At 50.3% G+C, this 12,200-nt stretch overlaps 1 protein-coding gene across 1 annotated transcript; it reads right to left on the bottom strand.

The window, feature by feature from the left end:
* Nucleotides 1-1,452: 1,452 nt before the first annotated feature.
* On the bottom strand, nt 1,453-10,426 carry MYCL (v-myc avian myelocytomatosis viral oncogene lung carcinoma derived homolog). Its single transcript, XM_015417766.1, has 2 exons — nt 9,347-10,426; nt 1,453-2,596 (listed from the first exon to the last, which is right to left on the bottom strand). The coding sequence occupies exons 1-2, from the start codon at nt 9,771-9,773 to the stop codon at nt 2,034-2,036; spliced, it is 990 nt and encodes a 329-aa protein (XP_015273252.1). The 5' UTR covers nt 9,774-10,426; the 3' UTR covers nt 1,453-2,033.
* Nucleotides 10,427-12,200: the final 1,774 nt, after the last annotated feature.

The raw sequence follows: 12,200 nt of genomic DNA, 5'->3' as shown, positions 1-12,200 counted from the left end.
GGCTGCGTGACGCAGCTTCGGGGGCGGGGTTTCCCCCGGGCCCGGATTCCTCCGGGGCTCCGAAGCGGGGGATTCCCCGCCCCCCGGGCACATTTGGGAACCCTAGTCACCAGCTTTTGGCAAGAATTAGTTGCTCACTGGTATTCAGGTCATCTAAATGAAAAAAATGATAATGTTGTTCTGGGACACAGGCTCCCCCATATCTGTGTTGGGGGAGAAAGACAGACAAAATTTCATCTTTTGCAACTCCTTTATTTACAAAGCCTGAGGTAACAAAGAAAGTGCTAAGTCTGACTGCACAGCCTTACAACTCAGAAGTAGGCCAGTCAAGGGACACCTGAGAGGGCCTTGCTGAGAGACCAGTGGAGAACAAGCAAGTCCGGCTCAGCAGAGATAAAATCACCATCCATCACCTTGGTCCTGCCTTTCCCTCCAAGGATACAAAGGCTGATGGGTGGGGAGAATTTGCATAAAGGGGGTTGGGGGGGTGAATGGGTGGCCTGACCCCAGCCAGAGGAACAAAAGCTGGCAAAGCAACACTTTTGTATCAGTCCCTTCACTCATGCAGGGGCCTAAGCTCCCCTCCCACCTTGAAAATATTTCCATATAGCCCTTTGTTTAGAGAGAAGGTGGGTGGGTAGAACGGGGAATTCCATTAATCACAGATCCAAAGTCACACCTTCTGTAGGAGAATTTTTTTCTTCAGGCAACAGTAGAAGTGACAGGGTGCCCTCCATCACATTTGGGAAATTATTCCCTCCCCATAAAAGAACCCCACAAGTCCTCTGGTGTTCATATTGTTGGTGTCTGAAATTTGGGACCAGCCAGGAGAATTCCCACTGAATGCTGATGTTAGAAGCCATAAGCAGGAATACATGGTATTATTTGCTGGGGGGGGGGGGGGGAGATATGTAGGCAAGCAGAATTCTCCTCCCCTAGCTCTTCGGAAAACAGTTGAATTAATTTTTTTTAAAAAATGTGCGAAGTACTTTTATAAAATAACATCTAAAAACATTGTACAAAAATACAGCATATTTAAAAAGCCATCCAGTATAAAGAAACAGGCAGTTACAACAATGGGATTCTATAGTATACAAAAATCTAGGTCAAGCTACTATGTGTAGTAAAAAGTGAGAAAGTATGAGGTAAATCAATTCCAAGGTGATCGCAGTGCACTTCCAGTGAAAACAGCTCAGTTCTATGAAGAGGACACACTTTCATCAGTCTTTGAAAAGTGACCACCACCCCAAAGGTGGCAGATTTTGGCTCCCACTAAAGGGCAGTAGAGTTTGATGCAAGACAGTTTGGAACCACAGGGGCCCCATCTGACAGGAAGATCTCCTGCTCATGCCCCATCATAATTAGTAGGAACTGTGCAAGAGTCTATCCCTTCAGGATTGTGTCCTACTTTTATGTCTGTCACAAGGAATCCTAAACCCAGTCTGGGGGAGGTATACCAGTCACAGCTTCTACCTAGCAGGTACCCAGAATTAGGGAAAAACCAGGAGATTCAAACCTTCTTTAAAAACTGCAGCTCTGGTATTCCTCTGTATACACCCTCTAGCCAATCGGAGACCACAAGGAAACAGCACTCCTCAGTGGTTGGGGGAGGGAGGAGATATGTGCAAACAGAAGTGCCCTCAGGGGACAAATCTTGCATTCCTCTTGCTGACAGCTAGGCTTAGAACTGTTGACTCAAGACCCTCCAACAGCATCCCACCCCTCCATTTTTAAAAAAAAGTTTTGTAACATCCAGCTTCATGAAGAGTTCCGGTAAGTATCAAAGCTCGCACAAATGTTTTGTCAATCCGGTTGGTCCTAATAAAAGATATTACCCAGATTTTTGTTCTGTCTCAAAGCACAGCTATTGCGCACACAGCTGAGGAGGCACTCCTCGTCGTCTGGAGCAGGATGGCAGGAAGCTGTGTTGTGTGTGTCAGCTGTAAATGCATTCTGGGAGCTGCAGTGTGGAAAGAGACCACCATCACCACCACCACCATCACAAGAAGTAAGCTGGGTAGGATCCTTGGCATCTAATGCACCCCCCTGAGGTACGAAATCTGTTTCAGAAGCTGATGCTGCTGCAGTTTCAACCACTTCTTCTCTGCCACCATTTGCTGCTCCGTGCTGATGAGGGACTGCAGATACTCGGACGCTTTGCTCAAGATCACCACTTTGGGGGTTTTGGGGCAGTTGGCAAGGCCAGGCACCTGGTCCCTCAATGCCAGGAAACGTGAGCGAAGGTCGTTGCGCCGCTTGCGCTCCAGGTAGTTGTGGTTTTTCCGCTTGGTCACATCCTCGCTGTCCGAACTGGGAGCACTCCCAGATTTGGGGAGGAAAGAGGAGAAACTTTCCACTACTTGCCCTGGGGATCCTGGGCCAGCACCCTCCCCCTCCTCCTCAGCATCCTTCGCCGGCTGGGTGCAGGCTTCTGGAGGAGAGCGGGCTGCGTAGTTGTGTTGCTGCTGGTGGATTGAGATGTGGAAACATTTCATGCATGGATCTGAGGGGTCTGCCCGCACTGTGATGGTGACCGGCTTCCTCACCGCCAGCGACTGCCTTTTCTCCACCGTCACCACATCTATTTCTTCCCCTTCTGTACGCAAGAGAACACAGAACAAACTGTTACACTTCTGGACTCAACAGATCAGCAGGTAGCACACCACCTAATTCCTTATGAACCTTCCCAACCACTACAGTTATCTTTGGAGGCCCTACTTTCGGTGCCCCTGCCTTCTGAGATTAGGTGGGTAGCAACCCAAGAGAAGGGCCTTCTCAGTTGTGGCACCGAAACTCTGAACTCTCGCCCCAGGGAGATTCATCTGTCCGCTGTTGCTGTCTTCCACTAGCAGGTGAAGACTTTTTTGTTTCATTTGGTGTTCCTTTAATGATCCCTCCTTCCTGCCCAGCGCTAATTGTTGTGTTTATGTCTTTGTACATGTTTTAATTACGGTTTTGCTGATGTGTTTTTCTTGCTCATTGGTTTTTAATGGTTTTGAAATGTGGTTTTATTATGCACGTTTAAATTTGTTTGCTGCTTTTGTGGCCCTTAGGAGGGTAAAAGGGAGGATATACATTTTGTAAAATAAAAAAAACTACTTTGCAGGTGAGGGGAAGATACTGATTTTGGCATAAGTGAAATAAAATTGGAAGAGATTGGTAAGGTACACTGCAGCACAACTCTAGAACATGTTCTGACAGGCTTTGCCTCACCTTAAAAAGCACTCAGTTCATGGCTCACAATCGAAAAGAGGTACGCAGAGTCAGAGGGGTGGAGAATGAGACTGCTTCAGTTTTCAAGTAGCCAAGTCTGGCACTTGAGAGACCCTTCTGAGACACCTGGCCTCACTGTGTGCCTCAGGCCTCTGAAAAGCTATGCACTCAGTCACCACCCCAGACTGAAGAAAGGCAAGGAGTATGCACAACCTGCAGCCCCCAGTGGATTCAGGGGACAGCGGCTTTCTTTTCCGATATGTTATTCCTGCATGTATCTAGAAGTCCCAACACTCAGCCCCCCCCCCCCCCCCCCCCCCACCTTCCTATGTAGTTTCTTAGTACATCAGGACATCCACTTTACTCAGAGAGGGAGTGACAGCACATTGGTGTAGAACCTTCTTGGTACAGCCCCTGAATATACTATGAATTCTTACCACCCAGGGCTACCTCTGTTCCTGAGCATTGCTACATTAGGGGTACACTGCAGGGTCGGGGTGCAGAAAGTCTGCACAAGGCACAAGCAAAGTAACCTCTTCCCTGTGACAAGTACGGCTTGCTAGCCCGCATCCCAGGCAGCAATGTTTTGTAAACTGAAGAGGAGCCCTGGGCAATAGTCATTGATGGAGACGGGGAAAGGATGTGGCCCCCTCCCCAAACAAAAACAAAAAGCCCCCACAAGGCAGTTTACCAGCTTAAAACCTTTAAGGGCTACTACCCTTTTCTAGATTGCCTGCATGCCCAGTTCCTCACCGTAAGAAGAGCCCTGCTGGATCAGACCAGCAGTCTATCTAGTCCAGCACCATGTCCCACACAGTGGGCAACAAGTTCCTCTGGAGGGCCTACAGGGCATAGAGGCCAAGGCCTTCCCTTGATGCTGCCTCCTGTTTACTGCCTCTGAATGTGGAGGTTCCCTTTAGTCACCATGTCTACTATCCACTGGTACACCTGCCCTCCAGGAATCTGTCTAATCCCCCAAAGGGAGACAGGTGGCTCCCGACTCTGTTGTGGGTCAGCAGCTGGGTGGTGGGGGACTAAATGCAAAAGCCTCATCGTTTTTACATGGCCTATAATGAGATGAAAAAACTGGCCTTGGGCCTGCCTCCAAATGCCATCCAGGCAGCCCTGGGACAAGACACCGCAGGTCGCCCCCCATGACTTGGGAACAGTGACCCATTCTTCAATGGCCTTGCAAGGACAAAGATGGAATTATTAAAGGATTGTAGCCCCCAAAGGGAGATGGATCACATTTCTAAGGTGCCTGACCTTTGTCTCAGCACAGCTTCCAAAGCTGATAGGACTCCTGCCTTGAGGGGGGGGTTGGGGGGGGGAGTGAGGGAGAAGGAGGGCAAGAACTTCCATCTCAAGGAAGGGGTCTCCAAATTCCAGCTCATTCAGAACTATGTCGGTCCAAAGCACTTCCCTCCATGACTAAGGGAAGGCTTTTCCTCAAGGCAGTTCTCCCTGAGGACATGCCTACACTCCCCCTCCCCCCCCATACAAGAAAGCAGGGGGGAGCAGAACAATCCCCACCAGGCTGAACAAAGTTTTCAGTCTAAAGCTTTTTCTTCCACTCCTGCCCCCCAGGCTCTTTCATCACCCACTGGAATTGTAAATGAAAGCAGGCCTGGGAGGAGAGTCTCCTTTGTCCCCAGGCAGCTTCACTTTACACTTCAGAGGCTGCTACTTTTCACAAGTAGTAAATCCTGTTCAGCCCAAATCTCCCCACCCCCATTCAGCCAGAGAAAGGGGCTCAACACCTCCCCACCCAGCAAGCAAAGAAAGAAAGAGGGTCCCCCCTCCAAGGCAATTCGCACAGAAGGCTCAGCTGAGCCTCAAAAGCCATCCAGCCGCCCAGTATTCATGCCTCAGATGAACTGGCGGGGCTTTTACAAAGGAGAGGGGGAAAGAGTTTAAGGGGAAAGGTTATCTCAGTGGAGCACAAAAGGAACGGGCCCTGACCTCATCATTCACTAGAAATCAAAGTGAAGGGCCCATTCCTCAGTCTTGGGAAGAAGCTTACTGTTGGGTTTATTGTGCCTGAAGCTTTCAGAGGCAAGAACTGCCAGTGAGTAAGCTCATGGTGATAGAAGGCAGACAAACCAGTAATTGGCTAGCAAGGGAAACAGGGAGGCTCCCTTATAGGAGCGCGGTTTAAAATGGGACATGTCCTTGATCACTGCCGGTTAAAAAGTGTGTCTAAGAACAAGAATTGGAGCTCCAGTATCTTACAATTGGCGGTCTGTTAATGAATCTTACCCCACTTGCCCTCAGTAGCCAATATAGTTTTGCAGAACTGCATGCAGATTAATAATTGGCTACCAGATGCATTTTAGGACTACTGCTGGGAACATTTTGGATACTGCCATTTCCCCCAGGATTCTTGACCTTAGAGAGGATAGTTCGGCACCTCTAAAAAACCACCTGGGTAGAGCTCCTTCTCCAAAAGCAACACCCTCCTCCACATCAGCACAACAGAAAACAAAGCTCCCTCAGCCTGGTAGCAAAGCAGAACAAGACACCCAATAAAGCAGTATCTGCAGGAATCACTGCACCCATATCAGCATCAGCTGTGAGAAATGGGGAATTTCAGCCATGCATGTAAAAATGGTCTTGTTTTGGGCACCTCACTGGAGCTGGAGATATGAGCACCATACAGCACTGTTCTAAAACTCTGAACAGATCACCAATGCAATACTTGCTGAACCCAACAGAAACTTCTCAATGACTCTCCTCTTTATGTCTCTAGTCTGTGGTATCTGTGGCAGTTTCTAGAAGATGTCACTTTGACAAGGACAGACTGGCACATGGGCAAACCGCACCAGCTCAAATGCCTTCTTCTTCATAGCCATTCAGAATTACAGGCCTCTTGCCCACCTTTCTTTTGCCATCGAGTTACAACCAACTTAAGGTGACCCTGCAGGGTTTTTAACACAAGAAGACGGTCAGAGGTGGTTTGCCATTGCCTGTCTCTGTGTAGTGACGCTGGTACCCCTTGGTAGTCACCCATCCAAATACTGACCAGGGCTGACCCAGCTTAGCTTCTGAGACCTGAGACAATCAGGCTAGCCTGGGCTATCCAGGTCAGGGCTGCCTGTGCCTACTCTACACCTAGCATTTCCATGTCAGGCTTGCTCAATGACTTTTGAAGGAGAGGGACCCTAAGGGCTGGTGGAGGACACAGTTGGGGTATCGTCCTACGTTGGTCAAAGTGCCAAGGCACTGGCAGTTTTGAAATGACAGTGCATTAAAGGCAGCACCAGCCTATTCCTTCTTCTTGAGGAATTCTGTGGAAGGTGGGGGGGGGGGTTCTTGCACAAATTCAGTTCCACTGGGGCTTACACAAGACTTTACCCACAGATTGTGTCCTAGGATCTTTCCACTCCTCTTGAATGCTAAAAGTGGCTCTGTATTCCAACATCTGATGTGCCAGACTATTTTCTGCCAGGTCGTCTTCTTCCTGCACATGAATGCTTTACACACTAATGGCTACGTTAAACATTTACCACTTGCTTTGCATTTTGCAGTTTCCTCCTTCCAAACTCCCACTGTGTGCATAATATCATTTCCCCATTAATAATAAAAAAAACCCTTGGCTAGCAGGCCTTTCTTCCTCCAAGCATGCTGGAAACTGGCCAGAGCAGGGCTTGGACTCTTGCTGCTCCCTCCTCCTCCATCCCTGATTGGCTTGGACTCTAATCAGTCATTGAGCACTCACAGCCAGCTTCCCCCCCCCCCCCAATATGCTTATTGTCTGCATCTGTTGCTTTTTGTTTTGGGGAAGCTCATGGGGATGGCTGAAAACAGCATCTGAGGAAGAAACCAAAGGGGGGAGGGTAATGTCCAGGTCAACAGAGAGGCATGATTAGAGTGAATCAATAACACTCCCCACCTCCCCTTTGCTAATTGAGATTAAGCCTCGATCTGCCTATCACTTAATGTAATTAAACCTTATACCCAATTTGAGCAGGGCTGGAGCTGAGAAGCAATCTTGGGAGTGAGTCATATGCAGGCTCTGCTCACCCAGTGACTCAACCCAGGTTGCCCATTTCGATGCTGCACCAACTTTCAAGCTAAACCTTCCCTTAGCTCCCTGACAGTGCTGCACAGAATTTGTGCGTCTCACAAGTCTGCATGCACGTGAAAGCTTATACCCAGAATTAAACTTTGCTGGTCTTAAAGGTGCTGCTGCACTTAAACTTTGCTTTACAACACGTATCAATTCAATTTACCTTGTCATACTTGCTTTTTAAAAAAAAACTGGGGTTCTTGCACTGTGCCCTGACCCAGATAGCCCAGGCTGGCCTAATCTCATCAGATCTCAGACCTGGCTAGTATTTGGATAGGAGATCTCCAAGGAATATCAGGCAATGGCAAGCCACCTCTGAAGGTTTCTTGCCTTGAAAACCCCACAGGGTCACACCATAAATTAGCTGTGGCTTGACGGCATTTTCCATCACTACCACCACACTCTGCAGATATTTTAGCTCAAACTCCTAGTATTAGCTTAAAAGAAGATCCCAAACACTTTCTACAGAAGCTCACAAACAAGGTGAGAGGGTCATTTGTGTGCATCAAACCTCCTGTACTGGGTAATGGTTTGTGCACTTTCCCCATCATTTATAAGTTGCGGAGATACAGCAGCTTACAGGAGGAGAAATTTAGATTCCAGGTGATGGATCAAGCTGCCTTGGCAAAGGCAGAGGGGGATCCCCTTCCATGGGGACTTGCAGGAAGCCGACAGCTGGCCAGCATCCTTTCTACACCTCATGTCCTTGAACACTTGCCGCAAACAGGCTCAGACACCAATTGGCTCATTCTCCCCTCCCCCCCATACACACACTGCTAAGAGGCTAGAGACTAGCTTAATATATCTTCAGACATATTTACAGGCTCTTGGGAACCACTTTGTAGGTTTAGCTTAGCATGCAAGAGACTGTCTCCCATCCAATCCCTGCCACTCGCACACATTAGTCTTAATACAAGGGGCAACATTGCCCCCTCAGTATGCTCTCAGATCTTTACAGTGTTAACACGATATAATACTCCAGCAGTTATAATACTTGTTATTTATGAAGCACCACAGATTATTCTTCCAAAGCAGCAAGGTAAACACAGATTCCCAGGAGCCCCAACAACCAGGCACCTGGGATTTCAGCCACTTCTTAGATAATGTAGCATTAAGTTGGGGGTAGTTAAGTCCTGCTAGACATTTATTTCTGGCGCTACTGAACTACAACTCTACAGATCTAGGTGGGGCCTGGAGTTCTCTTGGAACAACTGCTGATTTCCAGACTACAGAGACCAGCCTCCTGGAAAGAACGGCAGCTTTGGAGGGTGAACTCTATGGCACCACATCCCTGCTGAGCTCCTTTACTTCTCCAAACTCCTATCCAGGAATTTCCAAACCAGAGTTACCAACCTTTTGAAAGTCACTGTAAAATCTTATTTACTTACACAAAGCCTTGAGTCTGAGATAAACTGAGATGTTAAGACATTCCTTTTCAATTTAAACACCAAAAGAGTCCTAGCATGATAAGAGGCCCAAGGGCACCGTTCCACCCCCCACCCCCACCCCCACCGGAGGAGAACGCCATAAGGTTCATAAAACAGGGCCTCTCCATCTCCAGACACAGAAGTCTGGGGTTTACAGCTTGCCGTTATTGTGAAACAAAAGCCTGCCTGTTTCCTACACAGGAGAAGGAAGTGCTCCTTTCAGATCCCTTGCAAGAGCGCGAAGAAGCGCGCCACCTGGTTTCCCACAGGCTGGGGCGGGTGGGGGCTGGGGAAAAGGTTGGGCAACCGGGAGGGCCTCGGGTGCAGCAGAGCTTCAAGGATAAAGCACAAGGGCCGGGCTCAGAAAAGTTGTGCAAGCGAGGAAGGCGGCGGGTAGCCGGGGGCGGTGCGTGCAAAGCAGGGCCTCCCAGAGGTCTCCGGGCAGAAACAAGAGTCGTTCCAGCGGGGGGGGGGGCGTTTAAATCCTCGCCTCCACCACTCGGGGCCGGCGGGCAGGTGCCTTCCCCACCACGACCAATTTGCGAGCACATGTCTCGGCGGCGCCCCGCTTTCGCAAGGCTGCGCGACTCGGGCACGCCGCCAGCCCACGCCCCTCCTTGCCCGGGCTCCGCCTTACCCGAATCGCTTGGGCTCTCCGAGCCGGACGAGGTCGGCACTTTGCCGTCGGCTAGGAGGCAGGGTAAGACGGCGGCGGGGTCCACGCACTCGCCGCCTAGCCCCAAGTCCGACCCGAAAGAGGGCTTGGCGGCGGCGGCCGATCCGGCCCACTTCTCCGTCAGCGCCTTGCCCAGGCGCTCCCGGGCCGAGAAGCCGCTCCACATGCAGTCGCGCAGGACGAAGGCGCTTAGGTTGCCCAGCAGCCCGCCGGGCTCCAGCAGGTAGTCCGCATCATCGCGGGCCGGGCCGGCGCCCAGCAGGGGCGGTGGGGGCACCAGCTCGAACTTCTTCCAGATGTCCTCGCTGGGCGCGCTGGAGGGATGGAAGTCCTCTGCCTGCGGGTCGGCCTCGAAAAAGTAGGGCTGGTGAGGAGGGTCCAGCTCCATTGCCGGCTCCGCGCCGGGCACGGACGAGGGGCCCGCCGGCCACCCGCCGCCCCTTCCCACGTGCAAGAATGGAGCAGGAAGCTGGCGAGGCAAAGCGCGCTCAAACAGCGTCTCGGGTAAACGGGGGCGCTCCTCGTGAAAGTAGACCTTCGATCCGGACTGCAGAGACGCCCCCGCCTCCCCCTTAATCCGGTTCCTTCGCCTGCTCCCGGCAGCCGCCGCCAATTTCTTTTACAAAGCGACCCAGCCAGGATCGGAGAATGCATTGTTTGAGCGTTGCCTTATACCGCGTCGGGAGTCTCTTGCCCCGCCCGCATCAGAAGCCAAACCAATGAGGGACGAGAGATTTGCAAAGTGGGCGGGCCCTCGCCCTTAGCTTCACCCATCTGGGCATTGCCCCGAACGGGCGCGGGCATCTGGTTGCAGAGAGTAGCGAGGTGTAGCCGGGATAGAATCCGACAAACTGGCACTTTCCAAAAAGTGATGGTGCCAAGGTTTAGGCTTCCAGGATGAACCGGGGCTGACTGGTAACTTCGAGGTCAGAGCAAAGTGGCACTCAGCACAGGCTCATTGGCTCTGTCTCCTGTTTATTCAAATTAAGCCTTTGCTTGATAGAGTCTATTCGTCCTCTTTGATGCAGAGAATAAAACAGCCAGGCTGGCACAGAACATTGAATGAAATATATTTGTGTAAGCTTTTGAATCTCAGTGGACAGAATGACTTGAGATTTTTGTATAAAGTGACAGTTGTGCACCCTCTGGAATGCAACACAAGTTAGTGTTTTGGTATGAGGAGCTGTGGTGGCTCAAGTGGTTAAGACGCTGAACTGCAGGCTGTGGAAGGTCAGTAGTTTAGCAGTTCGAGACCCAGGTGCCGCATGATGGAGTGAGCTCCTGTCTCTAGTTCCAGCTCCTGCCAACCTAGCAGTTCGAAAGCAAGAAATTACAAGTAGATAAATAGGGACCACTTCGGTGGGAAGGTAACAGCGTTCCGTGCGCCTTGGTGGTTAGTCATGCTGGCCACATGACCACGGAAACGTCTTCGGACAGCGCTGGCTCTTCAGCTTTGAAACGGAGATGAGCACCGCAACCCTAGAGTCGGATTCGACTGGCTTTCGAGCAAGGGAACCTTTACCTTTATGAGGTGAGAGGGCTGAGATGTAAGGGATACATCCACATGACAAGTAAAAGAACCCTGCTTTGGTGTCCAACAATCAGTTAGGAACCTTGGCCCTGCCCAGCCTGGGTTTCATCTCACCTCTTCCATTGGATTAATTGTGCTGTCTTAGACAAGACCCTTTAGCCAGACTTCTGGCATCCTCTCTAAAATGGGGGCATCAAAGACTGACAACTTTCCCCTGAGGATGGACCAGATGGAGATTGTAAAGCGTGCTGAATATGCCACCCTAGTCTTTGAAACCACAAGAGAAGTAATTTTAGAAAATGCATTGGGAAGGAACAGTGAAAAAGAGATAATGAAACCAATACTGTGGTGGCACCTGCTGCCGAAACAGATATCTTAATCTGAACAGCCAATCGGACTTCCAGTGACCAATCAGAAATCCTGATGGCCCTGTCCAGTTTTAAAAAACACTTGATGGGCACCAGAAAAAGTGTCAGCAGGCAGCACGGCACCCACAGGCAACATGCTGGGGATTCCTGGGTTAGACTGTCGGACTAGAATCTGGGAGGTAAAGGTAAAGGTTCCCTTGCTCGAAAGCCAGTCGAATCCGAGTCTAGGGTTGCGGTGCTCATCTCCGTTTCAAAGCCGAAGAGCCAGCGCTGTCCGAAGACGTTTCCGCGGTCATGTGGCCGGCATGACTAAACACCAAGGCGCCACGGAACGCTGTTACCTTCCCACCGAAGTGGTCCCTATTTATATTCTTGCAATTTCTTGCTTCGAACTGCTAGGTTGGCAGGAGCTGGAACTAGAGACGGGAGCTCACTCCGTCATGCGGCACACTCAGGTCTTGAACTGCTGATCTACTGGCCTTCCGCAGTAGTTGAGCCACTTGAGCCACCGCAGCTCCGAATCTGGGAGACCCAGGTTCAAATTCTCACTCTGCCATGGAAGCTTGCTGGGTGACCTTGGGATAGTAGTCCTATGCTCTCAGACTAACCTACTTCTCAGGGTTGTTGTGAGGATAGGATGGAGGAGGGAGAGAACAATGTAAACTGCTTTGGGTTGCCGTTGGGGAGTGTCACAGTGTATAAATGAAGCAAATAAATAAAATAAAACTCACTTCCCAGCAAATGAAGGCTGCACGAGGGTTACAAAGCATCATTATAGTAAATTATGACAAGAGACAGTATATTTTGCCCAAGGGACAGTTTAGTTGGCAAGAAGACACCCCCCCACACACACACACACACCATCTCAGGAGTGAAACAAAGCTGGAGTCAGGGGTACGGCAGCCTAAGAGAACTG

The sequence above is a fragment of the Gekko japonicus genome, unplaced genomic scaffold (genome assembly GCF_001447785.1).
Source record: "Gekko japonicus isolate JY-2015 unplaced genomic scaffold, Gekko_japonicus_V1.1 scaffold203, whole genome shotgun sequence".
In the NCBI taxonomy this organism is placed as follows: domain Eukaryota; kingdom Metazoa; phylum Chordata; class Lepidosauria; order Squamata; family Gekkonidae; genus Gekko; species Gekko japonicus.
This window is presented reverse-complemented; position numbering and strand designations above follow the sequence as displayed.

What these genes read in the sequence shown, in the direction of transcription:
- MYCL (XM_015417766.1), bottom strand. Translation starts at nt 9,773, where the DNA reads ATGGAGCTGGACCCTCCTCACCAGCCCTACTTTTTCGAGGCCGACCCG. An exon ending in GGAGAGCCCAAGCGATTCGG is followed by an intron (nt 2,597 to 9,346) that starts GTAAGGCGGAGC and finishes TCTTGCGTACAG; the next exon opens with AAGGGGAAGAAATAGATGTG.